The sequence below is a fragment of the Electrophorus electricus genome, chromosome 13, assembly GCF_013358815.1.
Source record: "Electrophorus electricus isolate fEleEle1 chromosome 13, fEleEle1.pri, whole genome shotgun sequence".
Lineage (NCBI taxonomy): Eukaryota > Metazoa > Chordata > Actinopteri > Gymnotiformes > Gymnotidae > Electrophorus > Electrophorus electricus.
In genome coordinates, this window is record NC_049547.1 from 15,957,299 (window position 1) to 15,975,197 (window position 17,899).

At 45.5% G+C, this 17,899-nt stretch overlaps 1 protein-coding gene across 2 annotated transcripts in view; it reads left to right on the forward strand.

Moving 5' to 3' along the window:
• Nucleotides 1-17,899, forward strand: part of ccdc85ca (coiled-coil domain containing 85C, a) — a 28,361-nt gene that overhangs the window by 2,984 nt on the left and 7,478 nt on the right. For both annotated transcript variants that reach the window (XM_027013948.2, XM_027013950.2), the window contains exon 2: nucleotides 17,131-17,195. In XM_027013948.2, coding sequence (XP_026869749.1) covers nucleotides 17,131-17,195 — 65 coding nt within the window. The remainder of the gene's footprint in view (nucleotides 1-17,130; nucleotides 17,196-17,899) is intronic.

Consider the following 17,899-nt stretch of genomic DNA (forward strand, 5'->3'; position numbering starts at 1 on the left):
GTTGTGAATGGTTTCTAGTTCATGTTTGAATGGGCTTGTGGATGGACCTTAGTCAAAGAACCTGGGCCATTGGCAGTGGAGCAGCAGCGTCTAGATCCAGTGCAGTTTCACGGCGCAATGAATTTCATTTCATTTGTGGAATAGCGGAGAGTTAAAGGCTGCCTGGCTGTGCATGTGGAAGGAAGAGGGCAGCATCTCTCTGGATATTGGACTTGAAAATAAAACGTTGTATTGTATGTATGTTCCACTGTCCCCGGGAGCCAGCAGACTCGGCATCTGTCGCCTGGACCTCAAGACGAGCTCGAGCCTCCAGCTTATTTGGCCCTGCACTGAACACGTGGTACACTGCTCAGACATTTTCTCAGATGCTGTCCTTTGGCTGGCTAAGATTCTCATGGCATTTGACCAAGGTCTGCCAAGGGCAGTTTCGATTCTTGCTTCTGTGACCCTTGGTTTTTATGTGCTTTGGTGGGCCTCAAACAGACCTCTGACCCCTTCATGGTGCTGTTAAAAGGTGTGGAGCAACTACCAAATTACAGCCTTGGAAAGTACTGGAATCAGGTCATCTGGTGCTTATTGCACTATACGAGAAATCTTATTTTAGCTGTTCTCTATTTTACTTTAGAAAAGGGTGATACTGAATAAATAAATTCCTGAAGGAATCAAAACGATTTTCCAATTTCAGTTATAATAACTTTAAATAAAAATATCAATGAGTGGACTGAAGAGATTAGGTCCTAGTGAAAAAAATAAACAGAAATATTATATTTATTGACTTCATGAGATATATTTTCAATTAGAAACAATAACTATTCTTTTAAGGTGTGTAAATTCAGAGCTAATATTTGGTCTTAGTTTTTCCTTAAATAACGCTGTATATACACTGGTGCTGGTGAATTCTATTTCATAATTTTTTCCTGGTGACATATACCCAACATTCTCCTGTTTAAAGTCCAAACAGTAACTGTCATAATAACTTTATACTTCACCACCCAGGTTGAGTGTACTAACAGACACAGGAAATATGGCTTACTGGTAAGGTTGCCACTTTAATAACCCCTAAAAGGAGGACATACGAGAAATGGGGATATGACATTACAACATACGAAATGAAAACCATACCCTAGCTAACAACTAGCAGACCTGAACAATTTGACCTGGATATCTGTAACATAAATGAATGTTATATTCACCAAACTGGGTACATACAATATTTAAGTCTGGCATAGTCTACAGAACGAAATTAATATGTCCAACTTTTCCAAAGGAGAGGATGTGCTGACCTTTGAGAACTGGAGTCGCTTTGCTTTTTGGTATTTTTACACTGTTACAAACGGCCTAACTGACTCGGATTTAGCGTGCGAACTTTCAGCAGTTAGCCAGTAGGTGAGGTACGAGGTGATCTGGAGAAGCAGCATATGTGAACCAGTGACACGCTAAAATAATATTGATCAATGGAAAGCAATTACCAGCTCACTCCAGAAACACGCGAAATAGTCCATCCAGGAGGACAGGGAGCAGAAAAACCTGACAGTCCGGCCTAAAACCAGACAGCCCAGCCTAAAACCCCGCTGCCTGGACTAAAATTGGACATCTGACCACTCCAGTTACTATCGGATGGTAGTATTATTGAATAGCTATTGTTGCAGTTAACAGGTTTGTCCATTGTAGGTATTGTGCACTCAGGCATTAATTTCCTGATTGAGACATTAATGCCTTAGGAAAGTTAAAATTGCAACACAAACCGAACGTCCGAAGAATTCAGGGCTTGTCTATTGTTCTTTAAAAGAACTTTGAGCAGTCCTGTTATTTCCATGTCACGCATGATGTACAATTTCTCTGAGTGCATGTGTTGACATGGTGCTAATTATATTCTCAGGATGGAGACAACCCCGAGGCTTCTAACATACTGTGCATTTTAAATGACTGCGCGGGCTCTCGTATGTTATATTTAGGCCTTCCTGTAGTCAGACACAGGGATTAGGTGGGCTGTGTTCTGTTTAGGTTGTGAGCTTCATACAGTGTTCATTTATGCCTCAAAAAGTTCAAGTTCAAGTTCAAGAGGTTTTATTGTTATTTAAGCTATATACAAGTACACAACAAAAACAAGACAATGTTCCTCCAGGACCATGGTGCAACATAAAAACAACAGTGCAACAGACAACATGCAACACAAGTGCAAACAGTCCAAAACTCACTGCAGCATCAGCCTGTTTCTCTACCTTAGATCCATACTCTTCACCAAAGTTCCAAAATCCGTTGCTTTTCCAAATCTCTTCCCTTAACACCATTTTGTTTTCTTCAAACTGTTGTATACCTTGAAAAAATATATATTGAAAAGAAGTTATTTTCCTGAGCAGTCATGGATACAGCACAAAAATAAATATTGGCTGTGGGGATATACAAAAGGAATACCCCCCCCCCCCCAACCTCATATCTCATATTTAGATTTTGCGTAGCTTAGTCAGTAAGCTAATTCTGCAACGTCTGGTGTCCTTGTAGCTGTGCTTACACGTTCAGTGTAGGAATTCATGTCTCTGGTCCTTTCACCACTGAGTGTGAATAATGGCATTCTAGTGTCTCAGTCTACTAATCATTTACATTTATATTAACAGCATTTGGCAGATGCTCTTATCCAGAGCAGTTTAGCTACAGAAGTGATTTGTTGTCTGCTTGGAGGTCCTTTATCTGGTGGCACATATACTCTTGAATCCGAACACAGCATTGATATTTAATAAGTAAATAAGTACATACGTCACTTTAAGATCACCAACATATTATAGTGTTGTAATGTATTTCTGTTGTGGGTTGGTTCTGGTATCAGTTCCTATGAGAGAAAAAAAGTGCTCCTCCTTGCTATGAAAAGAGCCAGACCCCCTGCCGCAACCTTTTGGTTAGACACTGTGGCTGGGGTCACGGTGTGTGTGTGTGTGTGTGTGTGGGGGGGGTCCTTTTACACAGTTCAGATAACGTTTCTCCCCTGTCCCTTCCCATGACTGGAGTGAAAGAGTTTTGGGTTGCCCTTTCAGCATCCGTCGTCAGGGTCTTTAGAGTCCCTATTCACCAGTGTAAAGTCCAGATGTCAGGCCTGTTGTGTGGTTTGTTCCTGTTTATAAGTGCAGTATGGAGGTCAGCTTCTTGAAAGGGAATTTCAGCAGAGTCCTTTCTGAAGTAACTAAGAAGATTTTGCTTTCTGTTAGGGGTGGCTCAGCTTGATCTAAAATGACTTCAGTTGGAGTTAAAAGTGTGAGTAGGCCACCAAATTAGGTGGATAAATGTGATCGTTGATCTTTCCTCCAGTTAGGTGATATCCACAGTCATTTATCTTGTGCGACTGTGTAATCTTTCAGCCTTTAAAGAGATCACGCTAATTGAAAATGTCCGCATGTGAACACTCTGGGTTGGCCAGGCACAGAAGGAGACAGCATATCACTGTCCAGTTCCCTGTGTCATTACTTATTTAGCCATGTTTTCTGTTTCCTAACATGAAACAGCAAGAATCTTCAAAGTGCTACTTTTCATGCTCTTCTAAAAAAAAAAAAAAAAGGCTTAATACAAGAAAATCGCTTTCAAGTAGAGAAATAAATAGATAAGCATAGCTCAACAGATTCCTAGTTTGAGACAGATTCCTGTCTTTACTGTAGGTTTCCATTTGTGAAAGGATCATATATGAGCTGCAGGTGATCGCTGTTTTGTGGTGGTGAGAACCTCCACCAAAAACCCAGGTCTTTGGTTGTAGTAGTTATGTGTAGTTTTAACAACGTTATTACTTACTCCCTGCTGCTAGACATTGCCTCATAAAGAAAATAATAATCGTACAAAGCGGTTCGCTCCCTGAGAGGCCGTCTCGCCAGAGCTGCATTTAAATGGATCTGTAATTGGGGCTGTCCCACTTTAAGCCCTCTGACCGTTACAAACAGCCCTCCTGGGACACCCAGCCTAGAAACACTTGTCGGAGACACTTGGTGAATGGGAGGGCTGCTGACTTTTTCAGATCTCCTATGCACAAAAGTGGACAACACTTAGAGCAGAATGGCTCGTGATTCTGGGAAATCATAGAAAGTATCTAATAAAGCATGTCCGTGTTTACTCTGAAACACGGGGAATTAAAACAAGCGTCACGTTGCGTTAAGGTGCAAATGTGATTTATTTGTTTATTTGTTGATGAGGAGCTCTGCTTTGGTGTCTTTTAGAGGAAGAAAAGTCCCACCATTCCGTGTAGCATTCTTCTTTTTCCGTTTCGTATGTTTTTTTGGTCTTTGCCTGTCAGTGTGATTACCATGCACTCAAGAAGGATTCCTGACTCTTGGAGAGAATGACAGAAGTGCACTGTTGGGGTAACGTTACGATAGCCTTGTTTAGGTCTGGAAGACTGGACATGATCCAGCTCGTTAGTGCCAGTAGCTGGCTATTGGCAGTTTACCTCCAGAGTAACCTTTAAGTGGTGTCTAATCGCAGTCTTACATTCCTGTCCCTTGCCAGTCTTCTGTGTGGTTTAAAGCCAGGATCAGACACTCTACGCCTGGCCTGGACATCTGCTTGTACTGCAACATTACTGGCGAGAGATTACTCTAGCAGGCACGGTGTATGAACATCGACGCAGAGCCTGAGGTTGATTGGAAACCACACAGCCAACACTGTTGCAGCATTGCAAAGTTTGAGGGACTTTGCAGCTTAAATGGAAAGTTCTGAATGCTTGCAGTTTAATGCCAGGGTGGGTTTAGTGGTCATAGCTTTCCTTATGACTTCATTCGGATTAAATTCACAGAAATTGCTCCTGGCTCTCCCGAAGGCTGGCAGTTCTTTGTAAGCTTGTGTTAGCCCCTTTGAAAAATGAGACATCTTTTTCTAGTCCACTATGAAGCCTGGTTTTAACAGGTTGAGATCAGCATCACCATTTGAACAGCAACTTAAATGAAATTAGTATGTTTAGCATTGTAATTTTAATTGTTATTTAGGCGATTTTTCATTCTACAGATATGTACAATCAAGTTACAGACGTCTTCTTTGTTAATGGCGCATTTCCTCATGATGAAAAGAAAAGGAATGTCGTGTGTTTATTGTCCAAAAGCTGGCCTATCTGGAGTTTCAGCATACCAGGATAACCAAGACAGTTTTACGAGGCTTCATTGTTACTTTGTGAATTAAGCCAGGAGGTTTACAGAGTTTAACTACAGTCTGTGCTGGTCAGAAACTGGTTAGGCCTGTCACATAGTCTGTGGGTAGGATCTGCTGAAGGGAAAAAAAATCAATCTTCACATGCTTACTCGGGGCTGTACTGCAGGAATGGCTACCAGGTTGGATGAATTAGTCAGTAATATGAAACTAGGGTGATTTCTCTCTCTCCCCCTTTCTATATCTCTTTCTCTTTTGCTTTCTCATTATCTACTCTCCCTCCTTCCCGATACCGTAACCACACTTTGTGTTTATCTTGTGGAAAGCATGAACTCTGCAGGGAAAATGGGGTCAGAGGGGAGGGTTTGCCAGTATTGGCTCTGTGGGTGTGGAACGCCATGGCAACCAGCTATTATCAGCTGTGTGATTGATTCCGAAGAATGGAAAGTGGGCCCTCACTGTGGGGTAAGATGGAACTGTAGGAGAAGGTAGACTCTGGGTCTTTTCTCCACGCACTACAGATGGGATTCAGACCAGTTTAACAGCGTGGCTTTGGATTTAAGCGGTTTAAGGCCAGGTAGGGTTGTTGTTTTTTGGGTTTTTTTTTTGACAGCCCTCAGTCCTTGTGTTAATTTGGAACGTGTCACTCCGCATCTTCATTTAAAGATCTCAAAGCAGGTTATAAGCGCTGTTCCTGCTGCACTCGGACTGCCAGCCGCAAGGGCAGCTTTCAGCTCCACTGTGCCAAACAGCCTGAGTCAGAAGAGGCTGGCTCAGCACAAATGCCTCAAGTCAGAAGAGTCCTTGACTTCTAGAAGTATACATTTCCACTGTGACCTGCACAATGGGAACATTATACTATCATAGCTATTTTGATGCCTTGCCCAATGGCTTGTGCATCAGACCTGTTCATTTGAGATACCAAAACTGAAAGGATAAAATGAAGGTACATATTTTAGACACAGCTGCCTCAGCTAGAAAATATTTATATCTGGAATGCCATGTGCTAAGTTGTTTTATGTTGTAGTAATCTAATATTGCCTAATACTGTGTTTTTTCACATTTAATTGCCGAATATACTTACAGCACTTGTTAAAGAGTAAACCCTTGAGTTTGTATGAAAATAGTGAACTAGTAAAGCAGGAAAATGTCTTGTCTTTGGCCAATATTTAGCTTGTTCTAATGTGAAAATCCATGAATTTGTCTTTTTTTTAATGTCGCTGTCTCTTCTAGACCTTGAATAAGTGCAAGCTTGCGATATGGATCCTCCAGACTAAGATTCTGAGAAAGCAGAATTCTGTGCCCTGTCCCACTCTGCTGTGGTTTGAGGCAGAGTTTGTCCTTTCTCTCAATCCCCTATGCTCCCCTGCCCTTTAGAAAGCCACTCCAGACTTGGGAGAAATGGGGCTGGTTGCCCCCTGCCGCTGTCTGGAGGTGGGGGGGGAGAGGTTGTGTGTTGCGGGTTAGCTGCTCTGGCCATCTGTCCGACAGTATTGTTGGAGCACAAAGGGGAAGCAGCCATTCAAAGACCACCAGCCTGTAGTATCTCTCTCTCTCTTTCTCTCTCTCTCTCTGCCATCTTCCGCTGTCTTTTCCTTCCCGGGTTCTCACCTCCCGATATCTCTTAAAACGAGCCCTCTGCCGAGCCTTCAATTTGAGATGCTTTTAGTTTCAAAGCTTTTGAAGCGGCGGAGTCCCGTTATCACAAACCGGGTCCGAGGCCCGGTGAGTTCTGTGGTCCCGCATGATGATAAGCATGACCCACCCGAACCTTCGGACTCCTTTTTGTCCTTCGCCCTCTCCATGATCGTACAGAGGCTTTGGGAGAGTGCTGCTCCACTTTTCCGGGCCACTAGCTTCCATTTTCTTCATTTGTCAAGCCGAGCTTTATCACAGCCAGTTATGTAAGCGTACTGCCGTTCCCTGAAGCCACACGCGACCTCAGTAATGAGGCAAAAACACTTTTCAGGTGGTTTGTAATGCTCCGATGGAGGTTGCTCTGGCCAGCATTTCTGTGGGGAGATTTATGGAAAAGTACATGTGAAAATCAGCCCGTTTTGCTCTGATAGCACTGGCAGGCTTTAATGAAATGTTTTAGCCTCATTGGGCAGTGTTATTAATTTCATGCCCATGTGGGTTCTTTTCAAGCATACCAAATGTTCATTTTGCCCTGCAAAATTAAAATAAATACTCAGTTGAGTCAGCAACAGATTATTCTCAGATTTAGAACAGCGGTGTCTCATACTTGTCCCACAGGTGTAGCAGTTTAAATACAAAACAATGGTGCCTTTATGGTAGAGAGGTCTTAATACGTACATAACAGCAATGCACCTTGCTCAGTCACTGGAAAATGCTTCTGGAAGAGAGTGTTTTACGCGGAGGTTCATCGTGAGCTACATACCGCGCATGCACTGGGCCTTTTCAGGAACTTCAGGAACTTGCTCAAAGAAAAATCGAGAACCCTTTTAATGATCATCCATTTTCCTGACTGACCTGAAATCCAACAAGAATACTCGGTTGCTTGCACAGGGCATACGTGCTCCTTCCTGTGAGGTTGCCTTTAAAACGAAACGTTAGAAACCTTACACTCCTCCTCAAGTCATGCTTTTAAAATCTGTCTTTCAAGACGAGTTTGTCTTACACCTCCCAAGCCTGGGAACAACGTTTTGCCTCTAAGCGATGTAGTCTCGCTCAGGGCAGTAGGGTCTAAGTGCCCTGGCCGGGAGCACGATGGGGCGCTAGCGGTAGCTGGGCTCCTGCTACTGGGAGATCCTTCAGTCTGCAGTCCTCTAGCCAACCACAAGTACGCAGTCAGCCCTACTATTATAAGAAAGGCGACCCTGTGGTTGGTGCTTTTAACCGACCCACCGCTACTTCAGGACACAGAGGATGAGGGCATGCGAATACTGCTCACTCGACGTTATATAAGCCATGTAACGTACACCGTGTTCTGTCTTGATGCTACATGACGTCAGCAGGCGTAAGTCGTTTTGACCTGGGCACTATGTCACAGTCAAACAGTTACTTAGCAAAATTGCCACACGGACGCTAAAATAACGAGGTCTGGCCTTGTGTCCCTCTGGTCTGTTAGGTTTCCATTATAACACTGCTCTGAGCAGGCTAACTGGGCTCTGTTTCAAATATATCAAGGTGAAAATGAGCACTGCTGTAGTCTAAATTTTGAAAATATCACACAGTAGCTGATTAACTTAGATGAGGAGAGCAAAATGTTTTCAGATACAATAAATTCAATCTCAAAGTGTCTACAATTCCTCTTCTTCTTCTTTCATTCCATCATATCCATCCTGAAATAATTTGAATAGTCTACGATGTGTTGAGGTAGTTATGTGAAAATGATCGATTCATCGAGTGTTGCTGTTATAATGAGGTATGAAACGATGTCCTGCACTGAAACACCTGAGGAATCTGCCCGTCAGTCTTGTAATTCATTCTGTCTTTGCGGACATTGCTGCGCTGAAATGAATACGTCCGTGTCCACAGATAAATGCATGGTGCAAATGAAGGAAGTGGCTGAGATCGAGACTGATGAATACTGACAGGTGTGGGAAGTCAATGCATACCTGATCTTACTTGGTCTTGGTTTTAATGGACCAAGCCATCTGTTATATTTAATATAGCATCTCTGGTGCACTGGAAAGAAATTTGAAAGAGCTGCTTCAGTTTGATGGATCTGATGCTCTTCTCCCCACCAAAGATCAAAGCTCATTCCATAGCTTCTAGAATTCGTCGTAGTGCGGGGATGACTCCAAAGAATGGTAATAATTTATTTAGGAGGCTGGAAGAGTTTTCATGTTAACAACGGTACTTCTGAAACCCCATAAAAATCCACAAGATACCCTGGAAGAGGTAACTTGGAAGTTAAATGTGTATTAGGTAATGATGAGGGTTTTAGAATGAGGACTACTTACTAATTTCTGCATTTCCCAGCTCCTTATTCAGTGTGCTGCTGTGTGTGTGTGTGTGTGTGTGTGTGTGTGCGCGCGCGCATGTGCATGCGTGCGGACTCATGCACACAAGAGTGCACGCAGCACGCATGCATGCAAGCCTGCGCGCGCTCTTGTGTGCATGAGTGCGGGTGCATTTGGCAGAAGCTGGTGGTGTATGAACTAAAGAACAGACAAACCCTTTAGTCAAACACCGGGGCTTGTTGCTAGGATGCGTTCTTATCAATACGCCGGAATGTTGGCGCTCTTCCTTGCGCGCTCCTCCGCCCTGCGCTCTGCCACTGTTTTATTCATGGCTTTACTTCTGAATCAACTTCACTCTGGCCTGCAGCAAGCCAGGAAACCCCAAATATCCCCCACTGTTGACTCCCAATGTTTGGGAAACATGTCTCACATACCAAACAGATTGCCTAAAGTTATACATTATTTTTATGTCTACATTTAGTCTGATTGTTCTTTCCTGCTTTCTAACTCTTAATTTTTTTTTTATAAATATGTAATATTAGAGATGAACATTCAAATGGACCATGCATTCAAAAACAGTTGCATTTTTGCAGTACTACTATGTTAGCATGCTATTTTTATTGTAATTCAAAAAAAAATATTGTTGGGTGCTTGCCGTAATTGTGTGTTTTGATTTTCTTTCATCCTGCATTAAGCACGAAGGATTCTGCAACGTGAGTCAGACGTGTTTGATCTGCACTTTGGTCACACCAGGACTGTTTTCGTAGGGTGTGTGCTATTGAAGTGTCTAACCCGGTTCAACTCCACACTCCTGGAGCCGAACGCGTGAGTGGGATCGCAGTCAGGAGCAGCAAAAACGTTGTGTGTAAATCAGTCCTTAGGAAAAAAAGTGGCTTTGCCAGTCCGGTTCTGTTTCAGACCTTCAATTATTGCTAAGCAGTGCTTAACTGGAGAGGGTGATGGATTTGGAAATGCAACACTGAGGTTCCTGTTTTTTCCACCTCGTTCAGGGGAAGTGAGGCATCAGCGAATGGTCCGCCCGGGCCCGCCGCCGCCGTGGAGGCCTGGCTTTCTTCTGCCTACGACTCGACCCTTATAGCCCTGTAGCTCCTCAAGATAAAGTCTGTTGATAGGAAGCCTGTGGAGAAGCCACTGATAACTGCAGCTCCTTCATGCTCCCCAGAGCCGCTTTGAGATGTCTGTCGGCGGTGGGGCCGAAACCTGCAGCCCCTGCGGGTAGACCCCGTTTCACCGTGGGTCCGAAACCACAAACAAGCAACACCAGGCAGTTTACTCCTTAAAAAGGCAAATACACAGGAGAAAGTAACAGAAAGGGAGGAAAGGAGAGAGAGAATCACAGTGATTACAGCATGAAAAAAGGCAGATTTGAAGCCAGTTAGAGTTGGGCGTAAACTGACCTGAGGACAGTGAAACTCATTAGTCAGACAGCGTTGTTCAGAGAGTTGCATTGGGGTCCAGGAGCTTGTAGACAGAGCGCTTCTATAGAGTGAATGTGTTCTTCCATTAAGAAATAGCTCGTCATATTTTGGTTATATCGGTAGCAGATCTAGACACATTTTACCATATCGTGCTTACCTGAAGTTTCTATTCTGTGCTGTTGTTCATGGGTCATGTTTTATCAGTTTTCCTTAGTTCAGTATAAGCTTCTGAACTGAAGACTCATTTTCACTCTAAGGTCCCTGTTTATGGAATTCAACACTTTAGTCTCCAGTGGCACTACAGGAAAGCATTTATGATAGTGTCTTAGCTATTTTAACACTAGCACTTTCAGTGTGTTTGCCATGTGTTTCAAACTTATTATTTTTTGTGGAGATTATTCACAGAGAAGATTCAGTTACTACCTTCTAAGAACAGCTGCTGGTTTTGACATATATTAATGTTTCTCTGTAAGCTTCTTGTAAGACCCCTGTGTGTTCATGACCTGAATTCCTGTTCACTGGACATCAGGTCTACTGCTGCTCTCACAGAATCAGTTCTGATGCTTAATATAAAACAAAACCTGTTTATAGCTTTTTTTTTTTTTTTTTTTTTTTTTTTTTTTTTGCAAAGTTAGATCAAATCATTAAGCATATATGAGTTTGTGCACAGGTTTTGCCCTAGGAATGGGTATGATGTGTTATACACAAAAATTTACTTGCTTTTCTCTTGAGGGCCATGCCAGGCTACTTTTAAAATTATTTATTTTACATTATTTATTTAATACATTACTAATTATTAATGAATGAAATATATTATTTTACATTTACACAAAACTGATGATTTACAAACAGTTGAGATTGTCTACTACACTACTGTAACCTTTCAATTTTGATATACTTCATGCGATCAATAGATGTTCTGAGCCATCAGAGGCTTGTTGCCGAGGCAGGTGGTGTGGTTGCTAAGGCAGGGGACACAGTTGTGGTGGGGCCGACGTGAGTATGGCTGACTCACACCCTCTCCCATCTCTCTCTCGTTCTTTCGTTTATACCTCACTGCCTCCCGGTGCTAACGGAGATTAATAGTGACAGCAACATCTCTGCATGAGGCTGCATGCGAAAGGACACACAGTACACACCTCTGGCTTCCCCCTCCCTCTCCCTCCTTCTCTCTCTCTCTCTCTCTCTCTCTCTCTCTCTCTCTCTCTCTCTCTCTGCTGAGGACAGAGGGCAAGCATTTGCTGACATTCAGACGCTCCCACGGGCCGTGTAATATAAGCAGACACTCTATCACCCTAACATGGCCTTTGCCGCAGAACATGCGTTGCACCCGCTTCCACACCAAAACGCGCCATGTGGCGACAGGACAAACCAGCAAATCCGCCCTCCCGTCCGCGGAGATTAACACCGGCGCAGTGGAGTGTGCTCGGGGGACTTCTAACGGCCGCGGCAAGACAAGAAGACCGAGTGGCAAATGGTGAAAAAAGAATAATGAGGGTTATACAAGCGTGATAATCCCTCGCGCGTTTTACTGTACGTGGTGTGCGCTGGTCTTTGCGTTCAGTTTGTTGCGTGGCAACGTGGCCGCGTGCCCGACGCCAGCCTTTTAATTACATAGTCTTCATTTCCTTTCCCCCACGCACAAAACGGAGCGTGCGTGAGAGTGTGACAGCCCGGTCCCAGACACCGGGAGGCCCTGCGCGTGACTGAGATGACAGCCTTTGACAGCAGCTTCCAGTCTGCGCGCTGCGGCCGTTACTGCAGCGAGCGCGGTCCCGGTAGCACGCGGCCTGTCGGCGAAGCCCCGCGGGGGACGTGAGAGGCGTGGCGGAGTCGTCACGCGGCCAACGATCGAAGGCAGCGCGCGCGTCTTCGAGTCGCCTCGAGCCGTCGCCCCGTCTGCTGGGCCCGTGCAATACGAGTCATCTCCCTCGCCCTGGGCGTCATGCTACTCTCTCCGGCTGGGACAGAGTCACTTTACAGGACGCAGACAGCATGACACCTCCGACTGTAACGAGCACAGAGGCTGATAAAGAGTCAGTGGCGGGGACTTGCTGTGACTTGGTTCCTTCAGCGGATATCGATCTGAACTTATTCTGTTGCGGAGTTAACTGAGCGGTTCACTTCGACCTGGCCTGATAATGTTTCATCAAAAAAAAAAAGTTACCGGAGATCTGGTGGATGTGAAACAGCTTCTTTTCCTCGGCTGTTATTGTTGGGAAAGGATTCCAACACGGGGCCACCGCGCACCAGAGACTCTGAATACCTACGCAGTCAGATGACAACAAACTTTGATCTGTGTTTGATAAACGGTCTTATTTTTGGAAATCTCGTTTTATGTCATTAACTCAAAATGACCCATTCTGTGTGTAAGTTGACCGAGCTGTGAAATTAGAGCTGGAGGCAAATGCCTGTCGTGCATGCAGGTGATATGTCCATCTCAGACCGCTCAACGGGGTTGGTGAGGATGCATCGAGATAATAAATAAATGAATGAATGAAGCTATGCATGTTCACAAAGTTGAAAAATGTCAGCTATATCTGGCATCAGACAACGTCAGATAGCATCGGGTCCGTGCCGTGTCTGCTGATGAGAACAGGCAGCCTGGCATCTACACACATATCCAGAACAGCAAGTCAGGTCCTAAATTCTGAACTCAAATCATCTTGCCACAAAACGGTCGCAGTCGCCGACGTACGTTCAGTGAGTCCAAAGCGACGTCGGAGCATAGTCGTCATCTGTTTGCGCAGCATACTTGCAATGTGTACTTCTGAAGTTTCATTTCATGTCACCAACGACCTTCCTGTTTGGGTTATTCTCCCCTCTGGGATTCACACTGCACATTCTTGTCTTCTTATATGCAACATTCTTACTTTTACACAAATTCCTTGACTGTGAGGTGTCAATAAAGTGAGCCCGTGCGAAGCCGGTATTGATCCGGTACGTCGGTGCGTGCTCCCGACCGTGAACCCAGAGAGGGGTGTGTGTCTGTCTCATTGTGCTGCGCTTAACATCAGAGAGCAGATCACAGGGCCCCGCAACAATGCAGCACTGTTTGGCCAGACCCACTCCCACATCTTGGAGTAATTTAAAATGGATCCTGGGCCTCTATCATAGCAAACCTTATTTCCCCGTGCTGCTCCGAGAGAAATGGATGGCGGGGGGGGGGGGGGGGGCGTTTGTTTTGTTGGAATATAGCCTTACATATGATCTCAGCGGTGGGGTCGGCTAAGTTCGGTTTTATTGGTTCCATAACCATGCTTGCGTGCGTAGTTGTGTGAAATGACAGCACCTTGCTTTATTTAAATAACTGCTCTGCATCCTTGTTCACATTCATATTCATCTGCGTTGTGTTTTGAGGGTTGCGGCAGCAACGGGTGACTTATGAAGTGACAAACACTGCGCTTGGCGGTCAAAGTCCTCTGGCGGTAATGCTTTCCTGCTTGACGGTCTTTCGGCTCAGGGTGGTGTTTACGCAGCCTAGACGGAATCCTAGCTCAGACCCGACTGAGGGCCGTCAGAACGAACGCAAACACAGGGCGGCTGCAAGTGGGTCAGCGCTCTGATACAGTGAGATGAGACAGAGAGAGAGACATCCGCCACAGTCATGCTTCACCCCCTCACAAGTCTCTCTAATTAAGTCACGCCCACTCAGAGACGAGAACAGCAGCGCTTGCACGAATGTTGTAACGCTGGGGCCATGTTTCTCTCTCTTCTCTTTAGACTGGCTGTGTTTTCTCGGCTTTGCAACTGCGAAATCGCAACAGTTAGCGCGATTCGGTTTTGTATAAAAAGGTACAGCCCAGTTAAGGTTACGTACAAGGGTAGGCTTTCCTTCAGGGTGGATGCTCTCCACCACACTTGCCTTCTCCTCTGGGCGGAGCACCCCTGCAGAGACTGCCGCGCTCTTTAGATTTTCTTCCGCATTAATTCTTATGAACTGCGGCTAGGCTCGGTCTGGGGTATGCGGCGTGCATGTGCCGTTGAAGGGCGGACTGGCGGAGGAGGCTGGTTGAGGATGAGGATGGAGCTAATTGAGCAGAGCGTAGCAATGCTGCAGAGTCTCAGTGGGGGTGGGGGAGGGGGAGGGGGAGGGGGAGGCTGAGCACTGCAGCCAAGCCCAGAGTACTAATCACAGCGGTCCCCAGTCTCGGCTCACGACACCTGTGTCAGATGCTCTCTGTATACAGTGTGTGTGTTTACAGATATTCGGCGCATAAAGAAAGTGGTTCTTTTCATAATTCTCTCAGTTTCCCGTTCATAACACCGGAAACGTCGCCTGTTCTCTGCAGCCGACACTCCACCGCTGTGGTAAGAGTACGAGTACATCTGGGTGGATTCCTCACTCGTTTCTGTAGGTTACCCGACACTCCACACAGTGAAGGGTAAAAAACACACACGCAGAGAGAGAGAGAGAGAAGGCTGCACGTTTGTACTGCACTGCAGTCCTACCGAGATGAAAGAGCACTCCAGTGATAAATGCAGGAGGAGGGGTGGGGGGCGTTCCACTCCGCAACCCCCCCCCCCCCCCCCAGTAAGTCAGTACACCCGGGCAGTGGGCTGCAGATGAGCTGCGGAAGGCCGACGCGCCTCCCTAATCGGCTTGGGGAGTGTGCTGAGGGTCAGGTGACCGCATGGACCGGGCTTAGATCAAAGGGTCACGAAGGAAGGCAAAGAGGATTAAGCGCCTTCCGTTCCGAGGCAGTGCGGTCTCGCCCCACAAACGGCCGTGCGTCTCGAGTAGCTGCTGAACGCATCTGTTTGTGCTTTTTGAATAGTGATAGTGTAACAAGTGAAACAGAGAAAGTGGGTTAGTGAAAGCGGAGATGTGAAATGGATCGTTTTCCGTAACGATGGAATTCCTGGCGCGCGAGGTGCATGCGCGACGCGTCACTGACACCTGGTGGCGGCTACGGGTCGGGATAATCAATTCGGCCTGCCAGGAGGCCGTATGAAATGGTGCCAAAAAGCGTTTGCTCTGGTTTCGCCTGCGGGGAGTAAAGGGCGTATGGCACGCCGCGTTACATCGGTCCTGAAGTCAAAAGGGCACCGAAGTCGAATCCCCGAGTCCCGTTTCAAAGAGCGACCTTTTAACCGCCCCTTACCCTGAGCTCCACGACGGGTTCGTTCCGCTCTCAGGGAAAGATGGGGAGTGCAGGAACAGGTGGAGATGTGTGGGATTCACTTTGAGAGGACAAGAGGTTACTGAAGTTAATGAGGCGTGGAGATGGAGAATGAGAGAGAGAAACGGCGGGTGGGGATAGCAATGCAGCAGAATGAGTTTGACCGTGAGGACTTGTGCTGCTGTCACTCGCCTTCCACTGTGCTTTTGTATCTTAAATAGCCGTTCAGCAACTGTTTTTATAGCAACTTACCTTTATACTACGCGTTCAATCTTTTGATATACATTTTAAATAACTCATATTTTGGTGCTTCACATGAACTCTACTGGTTTATATCTTCCTTTAATCACATTCCCCTTGTGGTTTCGTCTTATTGTGATTGATTTGGCAATCATAAGTTTTTATTTACCCCAGTTTATTTAAAAAAACAAAACCCAAACAAACAGACGAAACGCTCCGGTCTCGGCGTCGGAGGCTACTCTGTGAGTATACAGGTTGCCGTAGTGCAGTGTGAAGGTATGAAGCTGTGCTAACAGGCGTTCCCAGGGTCGGCCCACAGAGTGAGGTCAGGACACCTACGCAGAGAATGCAGCCCAGCAGAAGGCTGGCAATGGCCCCGCCCCCTCCCCATCACAGCCCTTTGCATTAAAGGACAGCCTTGCTATTTTTTGACCGACACCTTATTAAAATTGTGTCCTGTCATTTATAGCCTTAGTATCAAGCATTCTGACACCTTCAGTTAAAGTGTTTTCCTTTAAGAGAAAACCTTTAAGCCTCTGTAGACCTCGATAAATCACTTTTTAGAATTAAGGAAAACTCACAACATGGTAATTGGAAACCACGATGTTAATATGAGATAGACTGAAACGAACCTGTCCTTTCAGGCATGGCTATAAACCTCACACACCTAAAAGTGCAAGTTTTCATTTGCGCTGTCCAGTTAAGACATCTGTGACTGTTCCACAAAGCCAGAAAGCCTTTTTTTGGTAGTAATAATGAAAGCTTTTGATGTTAAAGGTGACACAGCTTTCTCTGGGTCAAATGCCTCGTTTGTGTAACCGTTTCTTCCATGGTCTGAATTTGGGGTTTCACTGCATATTTCCCCCTCCTTAATCCTTCTTTTGCTTTCACAGATGTCTTTCATTTGACACTATGCAGGTGCAGTGCATTATGGGATGTGGTATTAGGTATCAATGCAAAACAGAAATCAGTGCAATTTTAGGATTACTGAGATACGTGAACCGCCAAAAAGCTTTGGAGGAATTCACACAATAAAAGTGTTTCTAAACCGCAGGTATTGCTTTTGGACCGAGATGATAATCTTCTGAACATGTTCCTTTAGTGAAGGTGGTGATTTAGAGAGTGCACAGTGCTATCGTAGCTTTTTGTTTCCACAGAGTTGTGCTCCTCGGGCCTTTGCTCACAGGAGGAACAGGTTTTAGTAGGACTTATGTTGTGCAACAGCGGAACTTTCCGGACTCTTCTGCAGTTGGATTTAATTTCCTGTGTCTGGCTTCTCCACAGACTCATCGAACTACATCCGTCAACTTGAGACAAAGGTCCGGATTTTAGAGGATGGCAACAAGCAGGTAATATTTCACACCCACACCCACGCACACACACGCTCACACACAAACACACACACACACACACACACACACACACACACACACACACAGTCCATAGACTTCTTTAAAGAACCTGAAGGAAACCTTATATGCAGCATCCTTATAGGGTGCTTATATGCTATGATTTGTGCCATTCTGACATCTCTCAGAGCACTTAACACTGTGGCCCGCATGTCTTTCTAATAAATGTCCCCCACTTGTCTTCGCAGCACACTGGAGAACATTCTAGAAAGGTTCTAGTGGGGCGAGTTCTGTGCATCTGATGTAACACATATCACGGCCTTAACACTTCCGGTACTGTCCCGGTACCCTCACAGCGCACCAGAGAATGCAGTTATATAGTCCAGACCTCAGTCATGTATGGGGTAACAAAGTGGGTGGTGAACCTGTTCCTTCAAACCATTTTTTAACGTGTCTTTCAATGTGACAAAGGTCTGTTTCATCCCAGAAGAAAGGAGGCTGAATCATATTATACCTCCTTCATTTCGGCACAAAGAGGAGAAGACCAGCAGGGCGCTGGAGCAGCTGAGTCACGTCTCCTCGAAGGCGCGCTGCAGGAAACAGGCCGGCCACTCTCCTAGATGCGGACAGCCGGGCGTGGTTATGGGTAGAAGAGCAGCAGCCAGTGATGACAGGAAGCTAGGGGTGGGCAGAGGGGGAGCTCA